The sequence below is a fragment of the Cygnus olor genome, chromosome 3 (assembly GCF_009769625.2).
Source record: "Cygnus olor isolate bCygOlo1 chromosome 3, bCygOlo1.pri.v2, whole genome shotgun sequence".
In the NCBI taxonomy this organism is placed as follows: Eukaryota; Metazoa; Chordata; class Aves; order Anseriformes; family Anatidae; genus Cygnus; species Cygnus olor.
This window is the reverse complement of record NC_049171.1, coordinates 38,766,966-38,784,045: the sequence shown is the minus strand read 5'-3', so window position 1 is coordinate 38,784,045 and position 17,080 is coordinate 38,766,966. Positions and strand designations below refer to the sequence as shown.

The following is a 17,080-nucleotide window of genomic DNA, read 5'->3' as shown; positions in this document are numbered from 1 at the left end:
TCGAGGACAGTTTCAAACATAAATATGTTTGTTTTTTGTATCTCTTCCCATTTAGGTACCCCTGTTGGTAATCTCTATCATATGCATCTGCATTCGTTCTATGAACTTTGGAACAATTCAGTAATTTGCACCGCTTTTGGATCTTACGTGGTCATTTTTATTAAATATTTCTTGGACAAGAAAGCGGATGAAATGACAGTATGACATCAGTTGACATTAGCTGGCAAACTTTCTTAAGTCTATTTATATGAATTATTGTTAGTGTTCTCTTACTAACAGTGAAGTTGATCAGAAATTTTACCATACAGATGTTGTGTTTATTAGAAGTAACTAATGTCAATGTTCCAGCATACATAATAGTCACCTGATGGAAGGGTACGTTATGGGATTTTTAACCTGTTTACAGAACAATAAGTCTTTATGACATACATGGCCCATTGCTTTTAAAATAGAGATTTAGTCAATGGAGATTAGGATGAAAATTTAGCTACACTATATCCACTAATTATAAATTCTATAAAGGAAATGATATCGCTTCACCAATTTATTAGGATTGAAAGTTTATGCAGTTCAGTTCTCAGTTGCTTCTTGTATTAGGGGAAGCTGTTCAGTACGCTGTGTTCTCCATTATTAATCAGTAATGAAGCTTCTGGCAGTCTTTACTATTGCGTTAATGACTAGTTTCATTTTGGGCTCTTAACACATTAAATTACCATTTAAATAAAGATTAATTACTGCTCTTTTATTTTTAGTATTTTAAGAGTAGTTATTAAAAAGTTACGTAATAAATACTACTTTGTTCAAAATAGAATTGTTCCATTTAATGGGATGTGAGGGCAGTTAACGGTGAAGAGAGTAGTTTGGAAATAGTGACAGGTTCTTAATATTTTGTTTCTGTGCTATGAGCCCAGTGGCAAGATTGTGAAAGTTTTAGGTTTGCTTACGGGGAATTTTCTGCTGAAGTTAGAGCAATCTTTTTGTCAGGGACTAATAAAGAATCGAGCTCTGTACTGCGACCTGCAGCTTGGTAGCCATTATCTGTGATTTTATTAAACTGAAGAGCGGTGTGGCTGAGATGGCTAAACCTCCCACCTACACTTTGGGACTGCAGTTTGGTCCCAAGCTATTATTTGCCCAACTGTCTGATTTTCCCTCAGCAAATATGCTTTTAACTTAAAACATAATAAAGCATAGCGGAGCCCTAGCAGGGAGAGGCCTTGCAATGGGTGGTTGCCTCAGAATCATGTCTCTGATCGCATCAAAACCAGCAGACCCTCCAGATACAGATCTATCCACCTTTACTGTGAGATCTGCAGGCAGCTTATCAGTGACTCAGAGAATTTACTGCAGTGTTCTCAAGAGCCGAAACATCTTCAGCGTGGCTGTTTCACCTTTCTCCAGACACAGAGGATGAACTCATGTCTGAGAACCAGGCTAGACCTCGTTTGTGACTCCTTCAGCAAGATCAAACGTGTGTAGATGATTGCTGAAGTGATTGGCCACAATTTTCAAAGCAATCTTTTCAAAAAAAGAAGACGGCAAAGGCATGACTTGGTGAAAGAGACGCTTTCCGTAGACCATTTATTGAGTTAGATTAGGCTGCTAACTTGTTGACTGCAGCTGGGATGTTTTCCCTCCCTGGGTGACAGTGACTTCTACTTCCAATTAGTGATCTCCGAGCTCGGTGGAGTGCCTCTGACCAGTCTAATCCCAAAGGACAGATGTGGAGTGCCTTGGTAGGGTGTACAGCTCTTCAGGCTGTTTGAAAGTTTAGGAGTAGGGTTAGTCCAATTTTCCCCATCCACTCAACTGCTGTCCTGACAGAGGTCCACAAAAACAGCATCGTGTGTGCAGTCTTTCAGCAAAATACGTCTAAAAGTTTTCCTTCTGTGCCTGCTGGCAGCTACTAATGGTATGTTGGTACTCTAATTATATGACACTTTGCTTATTGGCCTTTGCTGAATATTGACAGAGGTACTTGCTTTCAATGCCACAGCAGGAAAGGATTTCTAGTTTATCACAGTGAAGTCATAATATGAGTGTTGCTTCTGCTGCTGGTCTCTGTATTATTTTGTGCTGTTAGTGTACTTCATGTGAGATCAAATGCAGTAGAATAAAACATAAGAATATCATGCCTTCAACTCAAAGAAAATAAGTGGTTAACTTGTCATATCTTTGCAGTTCGCTCTTGTCACCATGATCCACAAAATAAGTTGTCAACACGGTTTAACCATCACTTTCAGTTATTAGGGTGTCCTGGGGAGTGGGGTTCTGTCAGGTAGGCAGTGTATCACTGGTGGAGCTACCCCAGAATTAATCTTGAGAACATGCTTAATTATTTTAATAAGTTAATAATTTTATTAACGAGTTTAGTGTAGTTGAGGATTATGTGTACAGAAGTTGAGGATTCGTGGACTGATTCACGTACTGATGATGACAGATTGAAAGCAGCACCAGGACAAAAGAGAAGCAGCCCAGGGAGGACTGACTGAACTTTGGCTGTAGGTAATAGGCTAGGATGAAACATAATAAAGTATAAAAATATGCAGTCACAGAAACAAGCACATCTGCCATCTTCTGAAGCTTCCTCATTTGACAGTGATGTGTCTCAGAAAAAACAATGGTTGTTTACAGGGGAGCTGAGAGAAGTGGATTTCGTGGAAATGGAAAAAGGGAAATACAGCCCTAGAACCTCTGGACTGAGACGTTCCTGAGAAAAAAGAACGGGGGATTTATCTGTAGGTGTATGGTTCTGGTTGCTCACAAGTAAAACAGATTTGTTTGATATGGTCTATTAAATGATAGTCTGAACATACTCAAAAACAAAACTCTGGACCCGTGATAGCAGTAAGAAAAACTCCAAGAAAGTAGAAAACTGCCCTACCCACTCAGTTTGTATCCTGTAAAGAAGATGAGGGAGATGCTAGAGAGAATTCACTGAACAAACTGAAGGTTAGAAAATGTTGTAAGGTGCTAGCAAGAAGTCACGCACTGCTGATTTCAAAGTTGTGTTTGTTGAAGATAGCAAATTTAGATCCTTTTTGAAAATAGCATCCTTTTCAATAATTACTTTGAAAATTAAAAAACAAAACAAAAAAACACACACACACAAACATATAGCTTAATTCTTTGTCTCTTGACTTCTTCCCACTTCTCTACATGTTGATGTTCTTTGTTGCAGTTTTTCTCAAAAGCAGTTGCTAACTCTTAGGGGCAAGGAGTCCTGACTGCCCACGTGTTTGTATATGGAATATTAGAGCCCTCAGTCCTTTCTGGAAATTGTAGACACTAATAATATAAATTAATAGCAATATATTTTGTGTGTCTGTTTATATTACAGGAGGTGCCAGCATACAGTGGGCATGTTTGCTCTCTGCAGGCACACTGCAAAATAATAAAAAATACTAAAAAAACTCCAGCATTGGAACTGGTGATGTAAACAGAAAAAGAATAACAACGAGGAAATCTGCCTGAGCACTGGGAAAATGAGGCAGTTTATTTTGTATGCTGTCACAATTGCTGTCCATAAGAACAAAATGTTAATGAGCTATAATTTTATAAATTCACTGTGTTCTGCTGGATCAGATAGTCCCCATTTTGCTTTTTCTCATGATTATGCCCATGAATTTAGTTAACAAATTTGTTCTTTGTAAAGTATAGAGTGTTCCATAGAAGTCCACAGAATTAAGAAGATTACCTCTGCAGTTTTCTGTTGTTGCTGCCAATAAGATAGAATAATTGGTGCTTGGTTTTAGACTATGGGTTTTTTTGTTGGTGGTGGTGATGGTTTTTTTTTTTTTTTGGCAGCTTTTGTTGTTTCAGCATGTAGTAGGTTTTTTGAAAATCCATCTAAGTTTGTTCTTGCTAAGCATAGGGTAAGCTAAGCCTTCTGGGAGGATTAAAATAATAGCTAATTGATTGTAGATTTCAATATATATTAGTTTTCTACTTCTGTATTAACTGTTTAAGAAAGAAACTATCTTCAAATGCTTATAATGAGTATTGTAAAAATGAACAGATTGCAATTTTTAAAGCCGCCTTTTTCCTGGGTGTTTTGGAATATAAATATATCCAAGCGATAGAAAATTAGAATGATAATGCCTCATTTTCCCAAAAGCTTAAAAAAAAACAAGTGCTGGCAAAGGAGCCTTGTGAAGTTTAAGAGAAGCAAATGCTGGGTCTTGCATCTGGGACCGAACGTCCCCCTGTGGTGTTCAGGCTGAGGCTGACTGCCAGCACAGCAGCTCTGCAGGAAAGGGCCTGAGGGTCCTGGTGGCAAATAAAGATAAAGACCAACCGTAGCCTGGTTTGTGTTAGCTACAGCATAGCTGTCAGATCAAGGAAAGTCACGCTTTTCCTCCACTCGAGCATTTGAGACGCCACATCTGGAGTAACTGCATGCTGTTCTGGAGTCCCCAGTGCACGAGAAGTCACCCAGCTGGAGCGACTGCTGCAGCGGGCCGTGAGGAAGGGCGGAGCACCAGGTGTATGAGGGAAGGTTATAAAGAAATTGGGTCTGAAGAAGAGAAGTCCATCCTTGGAGATTTTCAGAATTTACCTGGAAAAGGTCCTGAGCAGCCTGACTCGTCCTTGAAGTCAGCCCTGCCTAGAGCAGGAGGTTGGACGGGGTGGTTGCTGGAAGTCCCTTCTAACCTGAACGTTCCCAGAGTGTGAGCAACCAGCACTGTGAAATACAGCTAGTTCTTAAGGATATATATATATATAACTGCATCATTTAGTGTGTTCGTTGGGAAATAGTACAGTTGGATGCTTCTGAGCCTCCACTGTTGCTGACTGAATAGAGCTTAATTTCAGTAAATAATACACAGCATACCAGTTAGTTCTCTTCCCCTATCTTTTCCTAAGGCTGCAACTATTACTGCATTTACTTTCAGTACTTCCATTCTTAGTATCTCTGGTTTCTTTCCTGTTAAATGTTTACCTTTGCGAATGACTGATTTTTCTCATAATATCAAAAATACGAGAAAATACGTCTTTCTTTCCATTGAGGGCTAGAATTGCATTACCTTCCAGAAATTCTATAGCGCTCTTTCAGAAAACATTTTCTTCACTATGGTATTTACTTAGAAGAAAGGATTGTTTGGTTTTGTTTTTCCTTTGAAGTAATTTTGCAGCTCTTTTCATGTAACGAGACAGTATGGATTTTTTAATGGAGTGTGTGGTATATGTTGAGAATAAAGCGCCTTTGCTGGCTTAAACTAAAAATCTGGGAACATCAGTGAAACTGAGAGATGCTGCTGTTCTCTGGAATGCCTATAAAATGTAAGAGGTTTATAGATTATTCAAAGCCACATAACTAATCTTAAAGATAGCAAAGAAAAAAAAAAAAGTAGTACAATTGGCTAGCTGAGTAGCAAAGCTCAAGAGTAACAGGTTGCAAAAAGAGCAGCCAGAGGGTAACTATTGGATGCAAACACACCGAGATGTTGTAAATGTGTGAAATAACGTGTAGCTGTTGTGCATAATGGACAGTAGAGTGGTGAGAAACAGAGTACAAGTTGCTCTAGAAACAAAACTTGACTATATGCTGGGAAGCCACGTTCATGCCATCTGACATTCATACCTTTCCTTCTCCTCCAGTCTTGTCTGTGTCCTTTGTTCCACAATGACTCCAAAGCAAAGTCCCTCAAAATTAATCCTTCAGACCATTCATGTTTTCTTCTTCGCTTCTTTTGTTTGGAGTACTTTTGTTATAATACCTATGAGATGAAGCCAACCAGCTATTCTTTATCGCATTAAGGATGGTTGATTTGAACCTTCTGGTTTTGTTTCATTTGGTAAATAATAAGATTTGAAACCAGCAGTAGCTAATGGAAGTGTTATCACACTTTATTTTTTGTGATTTTCTCTTTTTTGTCTGTTTTTGTCTTCATACTGACTTTGCTTTCTTACTTTTCTGGGTAATTTTCTAAATATTTTACTATAGAATAGAATCATAGAATATCCCGAGTTGGAAGGGACCCACAAGGACCATCGAGTCCAACTCTTGGCTCCACACAGGACCACCCAAAAATCAGACCGTAGGTCTGAGAGCATCGTCCAGTCTGCTCTGCTTTGGGCTGAACAAACCAAGTGACCTCAGCAGCTCCTCATACGTCTTGCCCTCTAGACCCTTCACTATCTTTGTAACTCTCCGTTGGGCACTCTGTAATAGTTTTGTGTCCTTTTTATACTGTGGCGCCCAAATCTGCACATAGTGCTTGAGATGAGGCGTGACACTTCTCAATTGTGAGAAGTATAATCGTACGGAGAACTGGATTTTCAGGTGATGTGCAGATTGTGCTTACAGTAGCTTTTCTATGCCCAATGGTATAAAAACAAACTATGTAAACGTTAAGACATGCAGCTTGTCTCATTATTAAAATTACATGTGCTAATATGCAAATCGTTTTTTAAATAATTTTCCTTATTGAAGAGATGGCAGAACAGAAGGGTGAAGTTGTGTCACTGAACCACGGAGTTACTGCTCACTGCCAACTGAAAATTGCTGGGGAAGATGCAGGGGGCGAGAGGTTTGTTTTAGCACTAGATGAGCACGGCGGGCCTTGCAGGTTATTTCTCATCTGCATTGCATTGATCCCTCATACTCGTCACGGTGGAATAACCGAACAGGCCGTTGCAAAACTGCCAAATTCACCATGTCATGGTGCTAGTTGCGTTTTGTTGTCCTCCCCATCTTGGTCAGGTTGTTCTTTCCTAGGCTTCCATGTCTGAGAACATTTTGGCTCCCACACATTTTGGGACTTCGGGACTTGTGATTTGGGACTGGCACCATTTTTTGTTTTGCTTTCTTCTGTCTTAAAAAAATCATCTTGTGGAGAAGAGGGATGATTTGTCCACGATGATTTTAAGCTCTCGAATGTGGTAATTTGTTGCTGCAGCTGTTACTGTGCTATAATTGCATCCTGAAACCTGTTTGGGTGTGCCTGTCTATATCGAGAGCATAATTTGTTCTGAGTAATTGAGGATACCTTGCTAACAGCTGTTTGTGGGGCCAGCTCCTATGCTTGGGTTGAAACAGACTGTGTTTCCTTTGATGCAGACATCCTCACACTTAGTTTCCATCAATGCAATTGCATTTGCATTTTCTTTTGAGTAGAATTCAATACTCGAACAGTAGAGCAAATCTGCCCGGGCTTCTCAGAGTAGTAGTCAAATTTAGGAAATTTGTTGTAGATAGTGTCTTCTCAGAGAAAGGGGTGTCCTAAATCTGCATGTCTTTATTGTGTCCTTCAGAAATTACTCTTTTCATGCCATATTTGTTATTGATTAATCTGTTCTCATTTCTGAAATCAGGCCTTTGTCTTTCCTTTCTGCATTAGACCAGAGGCTTTTGTTGGTAGTGCAGGCAAATAAAATAAAAGGAGTAGGATGGATAATGGTCAAGGGGAAAGAACAGATATAAAAAATGATTTCTAAATAAAATGGTAAAAATCAGATCCTGTTAGAAATTAATTCTAATAGAATGAGGCAATGGTAAGGTACTTGGACAAAGTCTTTTAGGTCTTTTTTAAGCATTTATTAACAGCTAATTGGTTAAAAATACCATGAGAACAGCCAAGATCAGGCTTGAGGGGGGAAGAGAAAGCAAACTGTTGTTTTTAACAGTTAATAAGCAGAATAGATCTAAATTTGTTAAGATTTTTAGGGGTGAGTGATTTTGAGTCTGAACTGAACAAATGAGGTTGAACTTGATAAATGAGCTTGAACTTGTAGTACCTTTGCAAAATGCAGATGATAATCTCTTTAAAATAAATTACTCATGAATAAATCAAGATGTTGAAGTTGCAAAGGGTGAGAGATGGTATAGCAGGGCAATTCTTAGACTAGGAAATTGTTTCTGAGACCTTTCTTTATAATATATATAAAGCATACAGTGAACACCACGAATGAGAAATATTTTAAAATGTCAGATAGTGATAAGATTGGAGAAAAACAGTTGGCAAAAATTATCGTATTGAGAGGTACTGTGCTGTTTTTAGGGCAAGTAAAAGGCAAATGCAGATTAAATTTAGATAAATGGAAAAGAATAGGCCCGCAAACAATAACACAGAAGGGAGAAGAAATATCAAATGAGGTAATTATGCAGGATATCAACCTACAAAGGAAAAAGGGTTGTGGATAATATCCTGTCTAATTATAATACCCATAAAGGAGGGCAGCTTCAGCCACCACCTACTCCACAGGCTCCCTGTATAGACCATGGAAGCCTGTTCGTTCCAGAGGGGGAATCCGAGAACCTCTAAGAGCAGAGCCTGACAGGTGCCTCACTGGGTCTCTTAAATCGATTTAGGGGTGCCAGTCTCCCTCAGTGGATTACATGCAAAACTAGATCCTAAATTTTGAGTACCTGAAGTTATGGTGCAGGTACTTTTGCTGCTTGTCTCTCTAGACATTTCCAATTATGAGATTAAAGACAGGAATAAGAACAAATTCTTATTGTACAGCTGTTTTAACTACAAGTGAGCATATCCAGTGTCATATTCCCCACAGACTGGCGTTGCAGCTTAAATTTCACTTCCACTACTGCTAATAGATTTCCAGAAATCTATTTTTTTCCACCCTTTACATCCTCAAATACAATCTGTAAAACCTGAGATGTCCTTCAATCTTCAGCTCTCTTAGACCTGTGATGAGAAAGTTGATGATTCTTACCCAGGGTTAGCTGATTAATGTGGAATGAAAATAGATTGTGCCCATGAAAGGCTGTCCAGTCTGCAAAAAGATGAGATTCCATACTAACAAAAATAGTAAGGGTGTTTATCTCCTACGCAAGGAGCTGGTAACTGGCACGTGTACGGTTTGAAGAATGCGTCTTATACCTGGAAGGCCATAATCCTAGGGAAAAACAAAACTGTATGCAGACAGCAAATCAGGTATGAACATTTTTTTGCATTCTTAGGATCACAGAATGGTTTGGATTTAAAGAGACCTTTTAGAGATCATTGAATTCCACCACCCTCTCTGCCATGGGCAGGGACACCTCCCACCAGCCCAGGTTGCCCAAAGCCCCATCCAGCCTGGCCTTGAACACCTCCAGGGATGGGGCATCCACAGCTTCTCTGGGCAACCTGTGCCAGGGCCTCGCCACCCTCCGAGTGAAGAGCTTCTTCCTAATATCAAATCTAAATCTGCTCTCTTTCAGTTTAAAAGCATTACTCCTTGTCCTATCACTGCACAGCCTGGTAGTAATTCAGTCCTCTATGGGCATAACTTGCAGTGAAATATTCTATTAAATGAATTTTTTCATGAATTGACTTTCATGTGTATCATTGCAAGGCTCACATATATAATTGCTTGGCAGCGTTTCAGAATGATTATAGTATTTGTAAATTTTCACATCTAAGAAAGAGAAATATGTACTAAAACTCAGTTTAATAATAGAGATGCAGTATCTTGTTATGTAATAGTCAACAAAAACATTATTTATTTACTTTTGTTTGACAACAGTAAAACTACTGCAGTTCTATCTTTCTAGCATAAAGTGAGAATAAAAGTGAAGAACAACAGAGCTCAGTGGTGCTATTACATTTCAGCAAATTGAAGTTTTCAAAATGCCACTTCTGCTTCTCTCCAAAGGAAAAAAAAAAAAAGGTTGATTGTAGAGAAAATAGCATGTTATATCTTTGGGAAAAATAATGTAGAAGTATTTGAAAAGGAGAAATCAAAGATGTGGCAGCATTGTTAGAACCATTGTGTAGACGTTCTGTTTGTATTGCGAAGAACTATAGATGTTTTCATTTACTGGGGAGGAAAGTGTAAATATGCAGTATTGCTTTTTATGTTACTAACTTCATTGAGTTACTGTTTAATTGGTATATTGAAAAATTTCTGCCAGTGACTTTACAACTGAATGCTATAATGAAATGTCACTTCTTTTCAGAAAAATGTTACTTTCTCTTGATTAGCTGAAGTATTAAATTTGTTTCAGTAAATGAATCTATTGATTTTAGCTTAATGTGTTGTAATAAAAAAAATTTGAGTATGTTCTCGGTAGATTCATGAGATGCTGTGCTGGTTCTGTACAGGCACTGGTGTGGGATTTTTATCTATTCCTCGTGCATCAAGCAGAGAAGTCAGCATTGGCACAGAAGGGAAATAAACACCTCGGTTCTGCTGGAGGACATTTCTCTCGGATAAGCTCTGCAAAAGTCATCCTCGGGCTTTTTTTCACTGGGTCATCCAAGACCCAGTGGGAGGGAATGAGGCTGTAAGAAAACAGAGCCTCTTAGTCCAGCTCTTCACTCCAAGTCTGCCAACCCGCAGGCAGTTTTTTGGAGGTATTTATGTCGTCCATGGTCTGCTCTGCCTTGGGGAGCCTGCACTGCCTGCATATTAACGCTGTATCGCACGAGAAATAAAATGCCCAATTAGTGTCGTATGTTAGCCTATCTAGTTGTAATTTAATGGTAATACAGCCAAGTGCAGCCCAGCTCCCGCTTCATTTCATTAGTGGGTCATGGTTAGCCATGCTTGCTTGCTGACCGCCGTAGCAGCAGATGAACTGAGTATTAAACCATTTCTTTTCTATAAACAAAATATCTGAAGAAACATGGGTGGGATGTAGGGAACAGGCTGGTGTATAGTAGAAACAGCGTACAGGAAGATGCAAAAGCAAAATCGGAGACAATAATGCTTTCTTTCTTTTACACAGTAATGCAAGATGCTACTCACTGTATTTTTCTACATCATTACGTTCTCTTTCCACTGGTTACACTCTGGCCGCCGTTAATGCATAGAAAGAGGTTTCGGAGTAACTGAACTTCAACAAAAGGAAAACAAAGGACATCTCTGAATAATTTAGAAGAACATTTAGAGATCAGTGAGTCAGAGGTTTCAGACTTAAAACACTGAAGTTAACACTAAAGCAAACAGACTCTGAATAAAAGCTTAATTACTAGCTTGTTAATATTTCATTCAGAACTTTAAGGAAAAAATCTGTAATTAGTAATTAGTAGTTATAGCAGGAAGCTGCAAAACAGGGCTTTCGGTTTCAATTTGGGTTTTCCCCAGTGTGTGCGCTCTGGTCTGACAAATTAGCTCCTTTTTACTTTGGGCTTTTCAACTGTAGAATTATGTATATAAAACCCTTTATCTAAAGAATACTAATGAAGTTGGTTTAATGTAGAAAAATACACTTTGAGATGATCAGAGTTGCTGGTGATGTTCCCTGTTCTTTCCTCTTTTCTTACCTCCTTCCAGCACTGCCTGTTCTTGTAGAGAAAAGCCTTTAGGAATTTATTTCTTCTAAGTCCTTCCTGGCTGGACTATTAAATGATTGATTTTGACATTGGCCATCTCTAGAATGGGTTTATGATGTTATTTGTAATGCTGTTACATCATGTGGGAAGCAAATCAAATTTTTTAAACTGTATTTTTTTACAGCACTAATGTTGTTTCAGTCTTGGGCCTCAGGTGGAGGAGGATGGCCACTCAAACAAAACTTGAGCACAGTGCTCAAATTCTAATTTCTCTGATTTCTGGAGGGTTTAAGAATCAGCCCATCAGGAAGCGTTTGCAGACCAGAGCTGTCTGAGGAGGTTTTTTTGGAAAGGACATCGGGTTAGAAAACCCAAGTGACTTTTCTTGGATTTGCTTGCCTTTGGCAGCTGCTGCTGGTTTGCTGAATAAAGTCAACGTTTGTGAGCAAAGCCAGGACAAATGTGCTCGTCTAGAGTGGGCATTTCCAAATTTCCTGTCTTTCAGGGTTTTGGCAGGTTCAATTTCCAAATGTGAATTTTGTCAGAGTTCACCATTCAAAGTTGTAACCCTGTTTCTTAGCTGATGGCAAAAACTCAGAAAACAACCAAAAAAACCCAAAAAAAACACACCCTGATTTGTCTAGAAATGTTTCTGTCCAAACAGACCAAAAAGTTTAGCAGTGTCTCTGACCACCACATCTGGTAAAGTCGTCTGAGGCCAGTTGTGACTCTCGCAAGGCCATGACTATTGCACGTCCCTGTGCGTTCCTCCACCTTGTGATGACAGCAACCTGACTGTCACCCACCCCACATCCATTACAGTGCTGTCCCTGGAAATCTGGCTTCCTAAACCTGCAGATTCTTTAATAACAAATGGAAGGGAGGAGCTTGCAATGAACTGTAAAGCAGGAAGGACCCCTCCTTTGCCTCATTTACCAGCAAATTTGTGCCATTGATGGATTAGCCCTTGCTTACCCTTTTTTGAGACGACTGACCTCAGCAGCTGACGGGCACCGTCAAGCCATTTGCTGCATCTCAGCCACCATTAACTGCCCTATCCAGCCCTTTCCGTTCTGTAGTCCCACAATGATCAGGAGGAGCTGCGTGCATAGATTTTTAGATAGCGGGTCAAATTATACTGAACATCTTTAATTGCTTTTGAAGAAGGAGGAGTAAAGATTTCTGTGATTTAAGCCTCAAAGCCAGTTAGGCTTTGAAGTTAAAGGTAAACGATTCAAGAAAGGGAGGGAGTTTGAGCCAGCTCAGCACTAGAAAGGCAGTCAAGGAGTGAGTTAGGGCAGTTGAGGACTTAGACCACAGCAGTTGCTTTGATCAAAGCTGATTTTTGAAAGTCTGCGTTAAGCCAGTAGCCATTAATCTGTTTATGTTGTGATGTATCAGGAATGAAAAAAGCTAAAAGCCTGTTTTCCTTCTAATTGAAATCATAGAAGAATGAAAAATACAATGAAAAATCCTTAACGTGGCTTTCACAGCTCTTTTTCCCCACCAAATCTTTGCTTTATTATTTGGATTTTGTAGTATTACTGAATAGATTTATTTGGCTCTTCTTGGCTTTGTGGTTTTTATTGTTGCAGTGTTTCATTAAGGCATTTATCAGCTTCTTCACTTAGGTGGTTCTAGCAGTCACCTGAAATTCATCCGGTGTCACGAGCTACAAAAATGAAGGTTGAGTTCTCGGTGCTGCAAACTCCAAGCTCGGCAGTCGGGGGTAGTCCCGTCCCCTCAAAATGATGAGGTTTTAAAAATGGTTGTAGCTTGACTTTTTTGTTATCCTGTCTTTGAAAATTTAAAGTTCTTGCTTTCTTACAGACACAGAAACTAAAAACTTTTTTTGAAAAATATGTTCTACTCTAAGAAACTAGTGTGATTTCAAGATCTGGCACTCTTTAAAGATGCTAAATATTGCACAGACTGTATGAAAGCTGCAGTGAACAAGGCTCAGCTGTCTTCCTTAGCTTGACCCTCTGGTTCTTAGGAGAGTTAGTTGATGACAAGCCGTTCAGTCTAGTGAAGTGGATGGGAATTGTCTGAATTTTTATTTCCTGCAGGTCCCTTAAGTCTCTATATGCTCTAGTATCAGATTTATGAGTAACTAGAAATTGCCTCTGAAATGTATGAAGGAAAAAAATTGACTACTTTTTGTAAACATTTCCAAGGCAAAAACTGAAACACGTTAAATATGGGAGATTAAAAGTGAGTTTGCTTAGTTCTGGTCTTAGTTTGTGGGTACGTTCTCCATTTTCTCTGTACCATCTCAACATTTTCAAGTATTAATAGGATTTTTAGATGTTGAAAACATTTATAAATTTATAATCTTGCTCCCTACCCCCAACCTTTCTAATAATGCTTTCATAGCATGTTTAATAATTTACATATCACTTAGATAGCAGTATTTGATAATGTCAGTATGCCAAATTCAACTTCCAGCGTTATATGTTTCTTCATATGACTGCTATAGTGAGAATATAAAGAAAAATTTCGATTATATCTTTTTTTTTTCTGTTGTTATTCAGTAACGTTCCAAGGCGAAGAAATGTGAAGCATGGGGAAAGCAGAGCTGCTAACAAACCAGTTTGGGCTTTGTTAGGCAGTGGATAGACACATGAATATATTACATATGATTATCATAAAATTACGGCCTGGAAATTGAACAGTCATGCTGCTGCATTTTAGGCAGTACATTTATAATAAGCTGTAATAAAGTAAACACTTTGAATGGATATAAGAATAGGCATTACTTGCGATCACAAACGTACGTTCAATTGGTGCTTTTGAAGCTCAATTTAACACAGCAAACAGATTTCCTTGTAGCGTTGACAAAGTTGTTCGCAGTGGTGAGTTTTTGATTTATGGGGAAAAAAACTTTAAGCATATAAAGCTAGCTGTTTGGGAGCAAAATGGAAGAAAAGAATATGATTCATAATGGCTGTTTTTTGAAAGCTGCATGTTGTTACAAGTAAAAGTGGGTTTGAAAGACTCACTCGCAATTACTTGGTACTTTGGATTCTAGTTGCAATTTCTTTTGGTTTATTCTGATGTCATTTGGCGTTTTTCAGAAAGAGCAGAAGAAATATCATTTCTAAGAACGTTTCACAACCTGGATAAGCAATGACTAGAATTAGGTTTAGGGCCTGATCCCAGTAACTCTAGCACAAGCTAACTGATTTTATGATACCGCCCTGAGGTATATAACTTACAAGAATAAGAGTTTGTAGAGCCAGGGCCCAAATAAACAGCAAAATATGCTATCTGAGTTGGAAAAGAACTTTTTTTTCAGTCGGCACAAGAAGGCTAATGGGAAGCTTCTGATGGCACGGCTGCAGGGCTTCTCCCTGCAAACTGATCCATGGGGGTACGGCAGCAAGCGACAGATCTTCTTGTCGAGTGTGAGACAGACAGATTAAACGAGATAAAAATAGACTCCTACGGTAGTAACAACTTGGATATAGAGAAAAGATGAAAAACAGTCCTATGAGAAAGTATACTGTAAAATCGAGGTACGATAAACACCGGCATTTGTTACAAGACCCATGTCCAACATGCAGAAGAGACTATGTCAGAATTAACTTCTTCATCCCGTCCTGACAGTCACCTAGCTTCCCTCTCTGATTTGGAAGTATAGAAATAGTGTTGCCAGACGTTGTAAAACAGTCAATAGCCTTGCTTTGTCCCTGGAAGATTTGTTTTGGTTTTTACTGATAAATTATTAAAGAGATCTCAGCTGCCCTGTGTTGCAGGATTTCTTGGTATCATGAGTGTAAGTACCTAAGGGGTAATTACGATGGGCTTTGAGAACCTAGTGGGGGGGTAAATGCTTTCCCTGGTGTGTGACCACAAACCATCTCTCTCTGCTTCCCCATTTGCAAGCTGAGAATAGTAAGCCTTATGAAATTCATAATTTATGAATGAGGTAAGTGTTGTTTTCAAAGTGTATTCTTTGTTGATGCATGACTCTTGTGGCTGGATCTTCGTTTCTTAGCGTGCAGAGCTCTCAGTTCGGGGCTGTCTCCCTTCTGTAAAAGCAGTTTGAGTGAATAAAAAACACAAATCGGGGTTAAGAGTGGCTTTCATGAACTAGCTCATGTCAAGCAGAAATACAGTCCTCAAAATAAGTCAGGTTCTGGGTGAAATGTTTCCTCCAGAAATCACTGCTGCATTATGATTACAGCTTTTCAGTCAACTCACACCACATATCCTTGCTGGTTTAGCTAGCTCTGTCTTCCCCTCTTGCAGTTTCTTACCTTCCTCGTGGGGGGTAGCTTTTTTTCAGAAACCTCCTGGGGATTCCTTATATTCCAGTGAAAGGTTTTTGTTTGTTTTCTGTGCAACCCGCTCAACAGTTCTGCAGTTTGCTGGGGTATTCTCCTTTCCTTGCATTTGCCTGTTTTAGTTCAGGACTTGGACAAATGCCCTCAAGTTTCAGCATTCAGGGATGCTGAAGGGCTGACAGATTATTTGTGCCACCAATTCTTGCTGTGCCAAATCCAAGAGGGCTACCTCTGGCCTCTGCAAAGTTCTTCCAGGCGCTTGTGGTGAAGCATTGTTCTTACCTGTTTCTCCAAACAGGTAGCTGTACAACAAGTGAAGCTCTGTTTGCCCCAAATACACATCATCTCCTATGGGTGTTCACACTGTCTCCTGCCTTGAGAGCTCTGTTACTGCTCTCCTACCACCTGGAGGGTTGCTGACGTTGCCCCATCCCCTGCAGGTTCCTTCTCTTCCATCCATGCGTGCTGAGGGTCAGACTGCCACAAGATGCTTTTTTAATACAACTTTATTTAAGAGCTCAACCCGATGGAGGTATGCTGAGTTTACGAGTCCTTAGCACAGGATTCTTGTTTCTCAGTTTCTCTAGAAGATGTGCAGGGAGATCTGGTTTTCTTTGATCCGGAAACCTCTGCTGATGAGGGTGCCTGGGCGAGGGCTATCTATCTGGGACAACTTCCATTTATTATTTTGGTTCATTTAACTTTTCAAGACCTGTGGTCCCAAACAAAGCTCAGAAGAGCACAGGTTTCTTACAGGTAGTTCAAATGGTGTTGTAAGGTTGGGTGTACCTTGTAACCTTCCAGGATACGTTAAGAAATCTATTTCCAGCTGGCACAGAAAGTCATTAGGCTTGTAATATCACCAACGCAAGGAAGGTTTGTTATTCCTGATGTGGCCATCAGTCAGTTGTCAGGAAAGCCCCAGGACTGCAACCCATTTTACATATCAGGAAATAGTATCCATATTTGAAATTACTACATGTAGTATTTTCTCAAAGAATATCTTAATCTTACATATTAACAGGAAAGAATAAATCATGAACTGTGAGTACTAGGCACTGGAAGTCAAAAAAAAAAATCTACAATTCAGAAAAAACACGCTCTTGTGACTTTGGATCACACCATTTTCCTTTCTGGTTTGTTCTGTGATGTTCCAACACTGGGTGTTAGCAATGTGGTTTAATGTATTGTGAACAAAAATGTTAAAATTTTTGTATTTCTTTACATTCCTTCCCAGGAATGAGCACTCAAAATAGGAGCATTTCCTATGCACACCAGAAGCAGTGCAGTTACATTTCAAAGGCTTCCTTAATGTTAAATAAATGTATCAACTGCATTGTGTTTACCCAAGCTGATCACTGTTTGTTGGGTAATACATTACTTAAGAGGACACACAATCAGTATGTTTAATTTAGCAACAGAATTGGATTACCAGTGTTGTTATTTTACTTTTGATGCATCTATGGTTTTGATAAAATAATCTCTTGAATTGTATTAAGAAATGGATATTAAATTACATTATGAAATCTCTTCTGGCTTGAGTAAAAATATGAAGCAATTTACTTAACT

General features: G+C 39.2%; 1 protein-coding gene across 4 annotated transcripts in view; it reads left to right on the top strand.

Moving 5' to 3' along the window:
• RNGTT (RNA guanylyltransferase and 5'-phosphatase) overlaps positions 1-17,080 on the top strand; it is a 187,675-nt gene that overhangs the window by 159,477 nt on the left and 11,118 nt on the right. Inside the window, exon 15 of one of the 4 annotated variants that reach the window (XM_040551732.1) lies at positions 56-740. The exons of the other annotated variants lie outside the window; for them this stretch is intronic. Within the exon in view, the coding sequence (XP_040407666.1) occupies positions 56-124 (69 nt within the window). The 3' untranslated portion in view covers positions 125-740. Of the gene's footprint in view, positions 1-55; positions 741-17,080 lie in introns of those variants that run through there. 4 annotated transcript variants of the gene reach the window in all.